Below are 15,320 nucleotides of genomic sequence, written 5' to 3'. Positions count from 1 at the left end.
CAATAGTCGAGATTCCAATGTCATTCTATTGATAGTTTTAATAATAACGAGATGCTTGTGACTTTTTAATTCTGCATCGACTGGTAACGTTTTGGCATCTTTTTGGTTAAGAACTTATGTTTTGCGCTATAAAAAGGTGGAATCAATACTTTGTATTGTAGTGATTCTTTCATTATTTATTAAGCGCTAACGAACTTTATATCTCCATTTAAAAAATACCTCTACCGATGTTCAACGACTACTTGTTGGATATGACGGCTCCTTGCAACAGAAAACCCAGAAGAAAAATACCCATTTCTTGATGAAGATGCTTCACTTAAGAATATGAAATTTCGGTTAATTTTGGACATGGAGTTTAGAACTCCCGCTTCAAAATTCTCAGACATGTTCAAACTTATGGTGTAGGTTTGTATGAAGATCGTACCCCTTTTTAGAGGTGTTTCTTTTACTTTATGTTTGTTCTCCGGTTGTGTTTGGAATAAAGTACTTGGAACAATTGCTTAAGGAGTTTTTGATTTGATAAAAAAAAACGTTCCTCCTATTTCTCATTATCATTCTAATACATCAAAATTATTAATAACTTGTTATTCAGGTTAGGATCTGAAAAAAAAAGAAATTTGATCAGTATATAATAACGCAGAATTTGTCTAAGCAGTTTGTCATGTTAGAATATTCAAGATTTCATTCTCGAGATTAATGAATAAGATCGTAGAAGTAAAGAATATAGCCCTAAACTTTACAGTGCCTATCGCCGGCGCTGATCTCCATCTCACAGCCCTTCAGCCAGGTTGCAGTTGGGCAACAATGGGCAGTTGGACGCCAGCCATACTGATCATTCGAACACCCTTCCTTTTTATCTTCCTCAGGTTCTGATTTAGAACTGGGTCGACCCTGACCGAGTTTACAGAGTCACGTTACTGACCCTCGTTCCAAACAGAATAACCAGCGACGTCAGAACTCGAATCCCTGTTCTTACGGAAAAAGGATTTCAAGTTTAGCGTGATAACCACTCCATTAGGACATAGTTTTATATTTTATTCAGTTAATTGTATTTTTACTTTGGGCTATTATTGAACAAGATAGATAAAGATAAGGAATTCAAAATACAAAAAAATCCAACAGCTTTGCTAAAAGCAGGCTAGTGAAAATGGATTAATCAAAGACTTTAAGGTGGACTTAAGGCCAATTCGCCATGAGATTTTACTAATACTGAGAATTAGCTAGCGCTAATTTGGTCAATCGGAATTCTTCATAAAATTTTCAAACAATCAGAAAATATCATGAGGAATCTGATTGGGTCAAATTAGAACTAGCTAAATCTTGGTATTAGTAAGATCTCTGTGTGAATGGGCCTTTAGGCATTATGAACAAACTGCTGATGAGAAATCAATACAAACCATCACAATCATCAGACTCCTGTACAGGCTATAGCCTAGGCTATATCCAGGGACAAAGTTCTGTGAAACACTGCTTCTAAAGCCAGTTAAAATCCAAGTTTAACTGGAAGTAACCCTGAAGCCTACTTTATAGGAATTTCTCGAATCTTATTAAGTAAGAATTTTTGGTGAATTTACGTTGCAAGACCTAAATCAGACAAAAAAGCGGAAACATTAAATTCCCCATATCCAATCAAATATTCCCAAATCAAATATGATTATCAAGGGACAAAGCTTCGCTTCATGAAAAGATTAAATAAAAAACGAGGTGTTGACGAGGGGGCGAACCCCCTCATATACGTAATAATTTTTGTTTGTTTTAAGTTTTAATGCTGCTATCGTTTTTTAAATAATTCTGGGGAATCCGGCGCCCCATCCATGGAAAAATAATCTTCCCCCATGCAAAATTCCTCCATGGAAAGATCCTCCCACGTAACCCCCTTCCCCCGAACCCCCACCAGAAAAAAACCAACCTGAAAACGGCTGGATACTTCCCAATAACCAATACTATGTATAAACAATGGGCAAAGTTCGTAACTTGCAGCCCTTACCCCGGGGACTGTGGGGGATTAAGTCATCCTCACAGACTTAGTTATTAGATTTCCGACTATGCGAACAAAATAGCTATCTCAAAATTTTGATCCGGTGACTTTAGGAAAAAATGAGCGTGAGAGGGGGCCTAGTTGCCCTCCAATTTTTTTGTCTCTTGAAGGAACTATAACTTGAATGAGACCTCTTGCGATATTCTAGGACTACTGGGTCGATTGATCACCCCTAAAAAAAAAAACTCGCATCTGTGATCTTTCTTTTGGCAAAAAATAAAAAATTCCATATTTGGCAGATGGAAGCTTGAAACCTCTACAGTATGGTTCTGTGATACGCTGAATCTGATGGTGTGATTTTCATTAAGATTCTATGATGGGTATGGTTATAGTTAGTGAAACTTATATATTTGAAATCAGCATAAAAATCCGATTCTTTTGATGATATTGGCATCAAAATTCCGTTTTCTAGAGTTTCGGTTACTATTGAGCTGGGTCGCTCAATATTTACAGTTCGTTACCACCACGACCTGTTTGAAAGTAATTTTTTTAATCTATTTCGTAAAATAAATTTAAGTTCATTCCATTTTATTAGGCAAACTTTTGTACATGTTTATATCGACAAATTATTCTTTACTGTCGAGGATCAAATTAAATCGTAATGTGCTTTTTAAAATACTTAGTAGCACGGACACTCATCTTCAGATATTATAACTGTTCCAAGTATTTGTGACGTCACTCATAAAAAATATTTTCCCCAAAATTAAAGCCCCGAACAAATTTACCCAAAGTCTTAACCAATCTAGATCGTTTTCTTACATCGGAAAATTGCAGCATGTCAATTTTCGGAAAAAAAACATAGTACAATTTCCGAGAAAAATTTACAAATAAATAAATAAATAAATAATAAATATGTATTTATTAAATTATTATTGATCGTTTAACAAGATAATCACCGTCGTTGCAATTGCGTGCGCAGCTTTTGGAAATTTTGGAAATTTTTTGGAAGTTTTTCATCAAGCTGAAATTTCATTTTTGGAATCAAGTTATTACAACTTAGATTCTAGCATTCCAGAGCCCAGGAATCGGTGAAAAATATCATAAATTAATCTTAAAAACATTTCAAATTCCGCCTCTTATGTAAATTATTGACCATTTGGCACTGTGGAATGTATCCCAAGACGAAATTAAATTATATTCATTCTTGGAACAATAGAGGCCTGTGGTTCAAAATCCCGCCTTTTTCGGTCCGTAATAATTACTTGTTTAATATTAGAGCTGACTAGGGCACTTCCCAGTTTCTAAATCTGCCAAAAAAAAGTTGTTTCTCACTAAAAATTATTACATAAATAGAAACATAAGTTGTCAATAAAATGCATGACTTCCAAAACAGAGTTCTGGCGACAGCTCCTGGGTATAAAACTAAATATTTTAATGAACCATTGTTCTTTTAAGTACACCAGCTTAAAAATATAGGGATTTTTTTTTAGAGGGGGGAGGCACAGCTAGAAAAAATAAAAAAGTGCAAATTGTCTATAAAATACAAGAAAATATAGTACACATTGTAAAAATATTGTGATTTAGAGCCCGCCTTCTGTGTACCTGTCTGCGCTAGATTATCTGTATTCAAAAGAAACCCAGATTAAACCTAATACCCCATTTGAAATTAGATGCGTGATCAAATTTAGAAATGTTTAGAAACAGATACAAATTTTAACCAACTGAAAACATATATACTTGAGACCTTTTCAGTTTCAACGTGTTAGCAATGTTTGGTGTGTTTGTTCATTTTACTTTCAGGTGGCAAATGATGGCATAGACTGACTTCGGCCATGATTAATGCCGATTGTTATTTTGTTAATTTATTTTATTTAATAATATAATTTATTTTGTTAATTAAACAAAATATTAATATAACCATAATGGTTGTTTTGCTAATATATGATACTGATTAAAACTTGAATAGAAACTTAAGTATTGCAAAAGAACGGCCAAGGTGGCTAATATCAACATAAGGTGGCTTGGAAAACTAATTAGGTATAGAAGTCCACATCCATAAAAAAAGGTTCCACTAAATAGCTAGCCAGCAATAAGAAAAAAAGAGCTCCAAGTTAGGGTGAGGACCGATAATAGAAACTGCTTAAAGTCATTGGAAATTCTTTAGCAAGTGAGCAAAGCAGAAGTTGTTCATGGAAACTAGGGGGGGGGTATCAATATATTTTTCAAAATCTAAGAGGGGAAGGGAGCCCTTTTGTTACTTTTTCAATCTTCTTCAGCGAGAGTACAAAAAAAAACAATGAAAATACGAAAGAAGGGTATTTTTAAAAGCTGAGGAGGAGGAGAATTAGAATGAAATGGAAAAGGGTGATTTATCAGAGTATTGGCTTTAGGCGGTTTAACGCAGTCTGCGAGCAACTTAACCTGGGTGTCACTCCTAAAGGCTGTATCGAACACTTCAACAGTTATAAATTAACTGTCAAAACCCTTCATTTAGCTTTTCTAGAAGGGAGGATCAGCAAGTGAGCGTACAGATCCCCCCCCCACTTCATCCAAAAATTTCTTCTGCTTCCCCTCTGATTGCGAACCTATATCAAACCGCAGGCTCTCCGATCAAAGGGGTGATTACCAGGGTAATATATGTTTCATCTTCATCACACTTTAATTCTCCTAACCTACAACGCCCTTCTTATTTGAGAACAGCTTATCTAGCGGTTTTTAGCTCCCGTCTCAGAAGTGTGAAAACGTCAGATGCAACATTTAAGTGGGACAATGACAAAACAATATTAATTAGTCATAAGCCACAGCTTAATGCCTTTGGGGCAGCCGAGAGACATAACTTTGTCTGTCAGGGGTATAGCTCTTGAGCAGAAAATGTGAAACGCTTCAGACACACAATAGCCATTCTTGGAAGATAAAATAAAATTTACCCTAGAGTATAGCAACTACCCACCTTAATTTGTCGAGTTGAGCAATACTAAACTTTCAAGCGCTAACCTATATGAATGAATGGGTCTGTATTACCCATCTATAAACAAAGAAAAAACGAAAAAAAGCAAAAAACAATGGAGCACAATGAAAGAAACTTCTCCTGGAACTTCTATGAAAAACACATTTGATAAAATCATCACGTTGTCATATTTTATAAGGGTTTGTTTAGCTAAAGTGACTGAAAAATATTCGAAGTATTTGATATTTCTTATAGCCGATTTTAGGAAAAAAATTAGTTTTATTCTCCTAAGATAATTAAAATAAAACCCCAATGTCAAATTATTTGTCGATTTTTTTTTATAAACAGTTGATCTATTGGTATCTTTCCAATTGTTAGTTTTCTTTTTATTGCTGCATTATTTAAGACTTCCAATATTTATATTTCGCCATTATAATTGTTCACTAGTGTTAAGCTTTGAGCAATGTTAAACTTTCAAGCGATAATCTGTATGATCGACCAATAAGAGTGAAGTTTTAATAAATTAGAAAAGATATTAGCACGTATAATGAATATAGAAACACATAGAAAGACACAGCATTAGTAGAAAATACTTGAAAGCAAATTAGTTTTTACATGGCCGTATCCAAAAGGATGGGTTTTTTAGGTTTGAACACCCGCCCCCCTCCCAACCTCCCCTTAAAATCTCTACGAAGAATTGTACAAAAGTAACAAAAATTCATGTAAACAAATTTTTCTAAACAGAAACAATGATAATCACTAATTCTTCTTTTTAAACCTGATTTTAAAGATACTTTTTTTTCTTTTTTTTTGCGAAACACCTCCGAGAAGAAATTCTGGAAACAGCCTTGAGACTAAACTTTATCTAGACTGGTTTACGCTATCGATAAAAAAGTTAACGCTAACGCTAAAAACGCTAACGATTTTCTGACTCAAGAACGCCCTCGGTCTAATATTTTAATTCTTTCGAGTAGCCGAAAAAAGCACTTGGTACTATTTCACGCATTTTGGGGCAAAATCGAACGTTTACAAAGTTTTCTTTAGCGTTTTCGTTTCACTGTTTATAGTTAGAACTTTCAGTTCAAAAGTAACATTAGTCAAGAATTGGACTCAGGGTGCCCGCGCGGCAGGAGAACTACACACGACTGGTTCATCAATGTAATATAAATACAAGTTTAGTCTGATTAAATTAGTTTAATGTAAATACATTAAATAAGTTAAATTTGTTATTAAATAAGTTAAATTAAAATATAGGCTTTTTAAAGCCCTTTCGGTACTGCTTTATTCTTCCACTCCTGTAGCACAAGCCTGACGTTAAACTAAAAAAGACATATCATCCATAAATATTAGCTTTTTATGAACAGGTAATGTGGCTCGAATATAGGTTCGACTACCTCTGCTCCATATCTTTTGATTTTGTCTAAGGATATAATTTTAATGTTATTAGAAAACATAAAAAGGACAATTAAAAAAAAAAAAAAAAACTCACCTAGGTAAATGATTTTCAACGAAGGACTCAAAAAAACTAAATAACTAGCAGTAATGTCGAATTGAATTTATTTCCCAATTGACTCCGTTGCCAAAGGGAGGGAATACAGACGGGAATAGGACAGAATACCACTTTCTGAAATAGAAACAGGATTTAGAAATTTCAAAGTACGAAGGACATTGTAATGCACAGCTTCACTCCCTAAAAATCTCTTAAGGTTTATGGAATACATGAAAAACTCAATTTTTGAAGATTTTTTCTTTTGGCTGTTTCAAAATTATGAAGCTTCTAGGGCATTGTTGCCGCATTTTCGTCAATGTTGCCACGTTGGAATGTACAGATCAATAATCAAACTAATCAATTAAAGTTGACAATGCTTTTCCTCTGTATAAATTCAATCATAATCAAAACAAATGCCTCTAGTTGTGGCAACTGAAAGTTATTGTTATATAAGTGTGTGTTAGGTGTAAGTATATGTAAGTGTATCGTAAAAAGGTGTACTGTAAAACAAATTTTAAAATAGAAAGGAAAAACTTAAAAATACCTTTCCGTTTTTCGTATAGTTTTTATACTTTTTCTACTATTTTCTTTAATCCTTGCAATGTGCATTATAAACTATTACCATTATAATTGCTAATGTCCAAAATTTTAACTGATCAGAAGATTTATCCTGAAATCCAGAATTTACCGGAAGAATGAGCCCCCCCCCCGCTTAAAAAAAATATGTAGACTAATTTAGCAATGACAGCTCAAAATGTACTATGTCCACAGCATTAGTTTACAGGGTATCGTAAAAACTAAAAAATACGTCTCTGATTTTTCCGCCTATTGTTGGGGAACAGTTCTTCGCAAATGGGAAGTTTTTTTCGGCGTCTAAGATTCGGCCAAAACTACATTCCCCATCAAAAGCTGGATTTATCAGCAAATTCCGTGAGTAAATAGAGAGAAATATAACACAGCTTAAGAGAAAACTGAAATTTCGAAAAGTCTGGACAACAAGATAGAAGAAAAGAAAAGAATAGAAACATAAGAGAAAAAGAATCAAATACATAGAATAAGATAGAAGAATCAGCGATAGAATTTTTTCAGGTTGAGGGTGTCCGTTTTAGGACTCCATTTAATGTAATCCATTTTCAAAAACAACTAGACAAATTTCATCTTCACGACAGCCAATTTTCAATTTCCATTAGCTAAATTCGCATTTCGGTTACTTTTTGAAAAAGGAAAACCCCGCCATCTACATTTTTTCTGTGTTGATTATTTACATGCTGTCAGAAAAGTATGCTCAAAAATGTAAGCACCAATTTTTAATATTGTATAACCGATTTTAGTATCAAAAATTTTAATGGAGGGAGGGAGGGATGGGAGGGGGATAATCGGCAATTCTGAGACAAAATCCAACTACTTCATGAGTAAGTTAGCTTGCTAAGATGCCTGCCTATTCTCCTCAATGTTTTTTATTCTCTGCACCCTCACAAAAGACTCATTTAAGTAGCGTCAATCCATGAGCCCTTTGAAGAAGGCTAAGCTATTTCTGTATTGTTTTCTTTCACTGTCTTTTCTTGATTTTTCCCCTTTTTTATTATACTTGTTTTCTAATTTTGACTAGATTAAAATATTATGTTGTTTTATTGCAAATAAACGAAATGGAATAAAATCAAGGGAGGAAAAAATAGGAATTTTAGAAAAAACAGAAATAGTAAAAGAATGAAGGTGAAAATATATTTGCCTACTGCCTCCTCCTTGCCTCCTATTAGAAACAATAAGTATGAAAGAGAAAAAAAAAGACTTGCCTGTTTTTCGTAAGACCTAGAAAATGCTTCCAGTTATTCAGAGATCCCATATCATATGGATTCCGAAAAATCTAAAAGCAAAAATATAAATCACAAAACAAAACTAATTAATGTACAATCAGTAAGTAAAACTAATTAATGTCTAAATAAACAACAAGCAAAGAATAGATAGCAAAAAAAGATAGGCTATTAGATATACAGATATTCAATAGTAGTCAATGGGGGGGGGGGGGAACACTTCAACAATCCGACATAGTGTTATTAGCCTATTAATGTGTTCAAAATAGTTTTGAAACAGCCTATACTTGTGCTGTACGCTGTACAGATGCTGGGGGTTCAAAAAACACATTTAAATTACTGAATTACTAAATAAGTAAAATAAATAAAAATTAATAAATAAACATAAAAAACACTCATATAATAAATAATCATCAAAATAACAATAATTGTCAGTACATAATCTATATATATATATATATATATATATATATATATATATATATATATATATATATATATATATATATATATATATATATATATATATATATATATATATATATATATATATATATATATATATATATATAATCGAATGCATGTCTGTATGTGTTCCCTGTATGTATTACTACACTGTTCACCCAATCGTCAAGAAACTTTAAGACGTTGTTGAGCACACCATTGCAAAGGTTTTAGACATAAAATCTCCTCTTGCCCCCCCCCCCCCCCCAAGGCCTTCTTAATACTTTTAGCACTGACTGAAATCAGAGCTAAATTCACTGGGTGGGGATTTTCTATGTTAAAATAAATTTGATCTGTATGTTTTTCCGACTTTTTGCATATGCAATAATAAAAATAGGGTAATTTATTTAAATTTACGGTCAAGAACAAATTTAATCAGCCTGGGATTACCTCTTTTGTGAAATTTTTTTGAAAAACATCGATGTTTGTGTTTATCGATTCGGTATATGATCGTGATTTTCAATTTACGGAATTGATTCCCTTATGAAGGGGAATTGTCCAGTTGGGGGCAAATCTCCCCGGGGGAATTTTCCATGAGGAAAGTCGTCCACACGGGGGAATTTTTGAATATTTTAAAATTCAAAATACGATCGTTATTATTAAGCTATAATTTCCATAGGCGACGGGTTACTTGGGGGAGGATATTCCTGAGTCATTTTGCGCAGACGTGGAATTTTCTGCAAGGAGGTCAATTTTAGCGTGAAACTTGATAAAACATTCTCGAGAATAATTTAATTGAAGATTCAGTTCCATTTTGAGATTTTATATTCCGTTTTCGCTTATAAGCGGAATAAAAACAGTGTAATCAAAATGGGAATTCTACATGATGTTTTACTGCGTTTAAGAACAACTGATTAAAGTATGGGCGTGGAGCGTGCCATTTTGGTATGTAATTTGAAAGTTGAAACCTTTGTTAACAATGTGCTAATACGACAAATGTCCAACTGAAGGACGTTTGCAGTCAAAAAGCTAATCAAATTTAATAAATAAAAGCTTTTGAACTAGAAAGTACTCTGGAAAAATCTATGAGAGAATACATTCTTACACGTTCTAAGTGTATTGATTACAATATTCTTTACACAGAATTATGTCCACTATTCGGCCAACACTTGTTATTCGGCTCATTTTTAATTCGACCGCCAACAAAAATCACAAAATAGTAAGTTTTATAAATGCGGAACAGAAAGGTTCTAAAGGGTGGGGTGTAATTTCTAAGAATTTTTCGACGCGAAATAGATATCAGTGGAGAAAATTGTTAATCGATAATTACGATATCAACGTTGAATGCACCCTTAAGCTCTACAATTAACTATATGTTGCATAAGCTTATATTACGTTATGAAAAATTCTAAATAGTGTCAACAAAATGAAATTTATGGAAAAGCAATTAACGAACTTTCAAAACAAACTAAACTGGGAAAATTTTCCTAGAAAACCTTTCATGTTTGATCAGAGCTTGAACATCCATTGTTTTTCTAGTTCTTCTTAAAACAAGAGCTCATATGGCACTTGTGATGAGGTCAGAACCTAAAATTAGACTCGGTACTAGAGTTTTCGATTTTGCTGTTCTTTTTTTATTGGCAATTAATATGAAGATAAACTTGCAAATACAGTGTTCCTATAGTCTCTTCTTATTCCGTTTTGTAACGTTTGTCCCACCAAGTTTCATCCCGATTTCTCAACTCTAAGCGTTTTCCAAGATTTCCGGTTTGCCCTTCGAACTCCTCCCAATGTCACCGGATCCGGTCGGGATTTAAATTAAAGCTCTGAGACACGAGGTCCTTCTAAATATTAAACTTCATCAAAATCTGATAACCCGTTCTTCCCCCCCCCCCAGATGGTCGAATCGAAGAAGCGACTATTTCAAAATTAATCTGGTCCAGTCCCTGCCGAATTTACCCCAACGATACGCCTGCCGACTTTCAGCGATCGCTATACTGTTAACGTATCTAGATACGGATCTTCTTCATGTAAAAATTGGGGTGGTCCAGGATTCAAATCTGAGACCTCTCCCACCCTAAGCGAGAATCATGCCCTGATACCAGCAAGCCACACTTCAGAAGAACCATCATTTGCTTTATCGACATATGAAATTATTCTCAACAATCTCGTTCGCTCGCTCCCCCCCCCCTCCCCCCAGATGGTCCAATCAGGGATGAGACTATTTCTAATCTGGTCTGGTCCCTGATACGCCTGCTAACTTTCATCGTCATAGCTTATCTAGAAGTGCCCGAACTAGCAAAATTGGGACCGACAGACAGACAGACGGGCAGAAATTGCCGTCGCTATATGTAACCTGGTAAATACCAAGTGCCATAAAAAGTAAAGTACTATTTTACTTTTAAAAGCGCAAGTACTATTTTTCACAAGAAAAGAGCAACAATGAGAAATTAGCTTTGAGGGTTCGATTGGTAATAAAATGAATTAAGTGTCCCTTTTTCCAACAGCGCTCTTTTTAGACCCCAAAATGTCCTGGCATAACCCAAGGAAAAGAGTTGTATTTAAAACACTTTAACAGTGTTTCATCAATTGCCTTACCTTAACTTATTAAATCAAAAAATAATAATTTTTTCATCCAAAAGTATGAACCATCATCAAAAGTAAAAACATAAACAATATAATATGTGAGGGTAGCTTCCCCCACCTCAATTCCTTGCTCTTCATTCTGAAGCTTTTAGTAGTTTCTTAGTTCATGTGAAGTTTTTGAAAAACTTCTTATTCCCATTAATTGGGTCTCATCTTTCAGAACTGTTGGATATAAGTGTTAATTATTTTTTACTTATAGTTTTCTCCCTCTATTTTATTTCTTTTTTACTGTAAATTTTATTTTCCCAAAAATTTTGACTTTATTCTAGATTAAAATTTATCTTATCCCTTCTTTACTGTTAATTTTATTTACACCAAATTTTGAAAATTTCTTGCTAATATTACCTTTCCAGATTCTTTCATTTTATTCCTCACATCTGAGTTTTCCAATGCTTCAATGCTTGTTTCATTTCTAGTTATTAATCTCGTGTGCCACAGAGTCAGAGCACCGAGAGCTAAGAAAACTGCCACTGTTATCAACGCTTCAAATATGATTGCTGACCGCCGCCAATTTCGTGGTCGTGGTGCTTGATTCTCAATAGCATGCGACTCTACTAACTATAAATATAGTTTATTAACGTGATAAAAATATAGTTTATTATAGTTTGTAAAAGATGAAAAAGCAAGAACGGCAATGAAAGCTTCAAATATCATTACTGACGAAGGAAAACAATTTTTAGGTCAAACCCTTCATTATTACGGCCTCTTGTTTGGGCCAATATTTGAAATAGTACGGGCCGGTATAAGGAAAATACTGAACTGTTGTTTTATGGTACTTTTGGAGTACCAGTATCAATAGCATGGTATATATATATATATATATATATATATATATATATATATATATATATATATATATATATATATATATATATATATATATATATATATATGTATATATATATATATATATATATCTATATCTATATATATCTATATATATATATATATATATATATATATATATATATATATATATATATATATATATATATATATATATATATGTATATATATGTATATATATGTATATATATATATATATATATATATATATATATATATATATATATATATATATATATATATATATATATATATATATATATATATATATATATATATATATATATATATTTAAATTTTTAGGTCAAACCCTAATATAAAAAAAACAATATAAAATACAAGAAAAATACAAAAAAACATAAAAAGACAAAATAACAAATAAAACATAATATAAAAAAACAATTTTTAGGTAAAACCTTCATTTTTACGGCTTCTTGTTTGGGCCAACATTTTGAAATAGTATGGGCCAATGTTAGAAAAATATTGATCAATAGTTTTACGGTACTTTTGAAGTTGTAAGCGTCCCAAATCATTGTGACTCAGAATCTGTCACTATCAAACCTTGAAGTGAAAAAGTTGACTGGCCACACTGACTAAATCCAAGGAAAAAGAAAGGTATTTTGGAAATATACCGAATATATATATATACATATATATGAATGAATGAAAATTTATTAGCCAAAGAAACACACAATGGTGTCGAATGGAGCATAAAAGGGGACATAAAAGAAGGAAACAATAAAACAACTTCAATAGGAAAAGCTTTTATAAAAAGGAACTAAATAAACTATTTGAAGTATTGAAATTTTGTTCAAAGCGTAACCTACGCTCCACGACAACAGCAAACGGATCGACAACTCCATATACAGAAACCCCACGCCGATTTTTGGCCCACAGAGGAATACCCAGTAGGAACTTAGCGTAACAAAAAAATATTGACCGACAAGATCCTTTATCTGACGTACTAAAGTCATTCCAAACAGGTGACAAAGCTAACAAATGGGGCACAGAAATGCGTCATAAATTTTAGAAAGCATTCTTCTTTTATAACGTGCTTTGCAAGGAACAAACAGGCCGTATGCCTTGCAAAGCTTTGCACCTAAAAATTCTAATGAAAGTGCTCGAGTATGGTTTAAGTCACGTCTAATGGGTTAATCCAAGTTAATTTATGCTTGGCGACAGCTTAGCAGGATGACCATCAAGACAAACAATTTCGGGGATGGGCCGATTGCGTGACATACCAATTGACACAACTTCACTCTTTTCAGCATTAAACTCAAAGCCCTATTTTCCCAAATTCGGACAAAAATCTCAAAATTTTCTTCAATACCAAAAATGGTCCGACTGAACTTCAGGACGTCGTTAGCATAATTTAAATATGACAAATCAAGGTCTCGAAAAATAAACGATGTCTTAACTTTCTTCTGGCCCTCTAGTACACTGTTACTTTAAAATCCAGGTGATGATACCCTGTCCTGCCTAATGCCTTTCCAAACGCAAATTTTAGCTTTTGAAACAACAAAATCTTTTTGAGAAGGCAATTTGACAAAAACATGAAGTTTACTAAACACATGTTTGAAAAAACGTAGGATTGAGCTATCAAGACCACGGTGCCTGGCACTAAGCAGCAGCTGAGGATATATCCCCGAATCAAACGCCTGTGATACATCGTGACGAGCCATAATAACAATATCCTAACTTTCTTCCTCTCTTTTATTTTACCAGTGATTTCTCTGTCTATTACAACATTAGTTTTACATAGATTGCAGTATAGGCACCTAGACAAGATATGATGAAGGATAATGTTGAAGGGGTACACCTGTCTTCTTTTTATCTTTCGTTGAATGTTAATACTAGGTGGATAGTGATAAGATTGATCAAGTGGTATCGTGTTACGAGCAGCATAACACAAGCAAGAAGTTGGCCTTCGTCATAAACAATTTTATACTTGCGTTATCTTTCAATACTAACTCCTCTGGTAATGTTACTCTCACATATCCACCTCTATAACACTTGAATTTTCTCAGTACTCCTAAGAAATTTAACTCCTTAGTGTCATGACTTAGCATGAATACATATCCACTAGTGTTATCATTTGCACTATTTTCAAAATTCAAAAGTTTTCTCTTTGCGGGACTTGTACGTAAAACTTTAGCCTGGAGAGGGCCATGCGAATAGGAGTGAGATAAAATTTTATAAAATAGGCAATAATACAACAAATAGTAGATGTTATTGAGAAAAGTACAAAATTTCATCACTTGGGGACGGAAGGGGGTTATAGGCTTGAATTTGTCCTTCGTGTGCACATGTATAACCATTAGGAGTCAATCACTTTTCATTGACAAATCTACGAAGAAGAGAGCAAGTACTTATTATGGAAGTTCTGAATTTGCTTATAAAATAAACTAGACCTCTTGTTTATGTTTGCTTCATGTTTATGTTTACTTTACCTAATAGACTCAATGTCTACTAGCCATGTTTTAAACTAGGGTTTCTAAGCAAGCGTATTTCAATGTTTGAGCATTTTGCCCTAATCCTACTCGTTTTTGCGTACACTTCTGTGACTGCTGAGTTAACTTTTTAAGCTGTAATATTAGCCAAAATCAACACAAGAGATTTTCTCTAATTCCCCACCAAGAACGGGCTTCTCGGTGCCAAATGGATTGTCATAAAGAAAAGGACCCCCCCCCCTTTCGGCACCAATTCTGCATAGGAAGTGGAAAAGTGGTGGACGGGGATTTGAAAAAGGTTGGTTAGATGAAGAGACTGGAGAAACAAAAAACCTCTAGCACACAATTTTCTCTTACTCATTTAGTTAATGTTTAAATTGTTATTACCTTTGAATTCGTTGCATGAATCTACGGCCTATATAATGAAAAACCCCTTGGTTGTTTGTGATAGTGGAATAGCTTGGTAGTAGCTCTATAGTGTATAAAAAAAGGCAAAGGTCCACTACTTGGTTATTGCCATATCTCCCAAGATTAAAGTATTTATGCCAGAGAATGTACTTTAAGACAAAAAGTGCTAAACAAAAGGAGTTTGAAAATTTTTCAATATAAATTCAACTGATGGGTATTCTTTAAGCTTTGTTTTGTAACTTAAGTAGAGTGAATTGAAAACCAATGTGAAAAATTCCCATAAAGCTGCCAATTTTAATTT

At 33.4% G+C, this 15,320-nt stretch overlaps 1 protein-coding gene across 1 annotated transcript in view; it reads right to left on the bottom strand.

The window, feature by feature from the left end:
• Positions 1 to 6,874: 6,874 nt before the first annotated feature.
• Positions 6,875 to 15,320, bottom strand: part of LOC136024702 (palmitoyltransferase ZDHHC16B-like) — a 44,684-nt gene continuing 36,238 nt past the window's right edge. The window contains exons 5-7 of the mRNA XM_065700119.1: positions 11,661 to 11,873; positions 8,208 to 8,278; positions 6,875 to 6,914 (exon numbers count right to left, since the gene is read on the bottom strand). Of these exons, the coding sequence (XP_065556191.1) occupies positions 6,875 to 6,914; positions 8,208 to 8,278; positions 11,661 to 11,873 (324 nt within the window). The remainder of the gene's footprint in view (positions 6,915 to 8,207; positions 8,279 to 11,660; positions 11,874 to 15,320) is intronic.

This window comes from Artemia franciscana, chromosome 3 (assembly GCF_032884065.1).
Source record: "Artemia franciscana chromosome 3, ASM3288406v1, whole genome shotgun sequence".
In the NCBI taxonomy this organism is placed as follows: domain Eukaryota; kingdom Metazoa; phylum Arthropoda; class Branchiopoda; order Anostraca; family Artemiidae; genus Artemia; species Artemia franciscana.
Note: the sequence above shows the minus strand (reverse complement) of the source record. Positions and strands in the feature narration are given on the sequence as shown.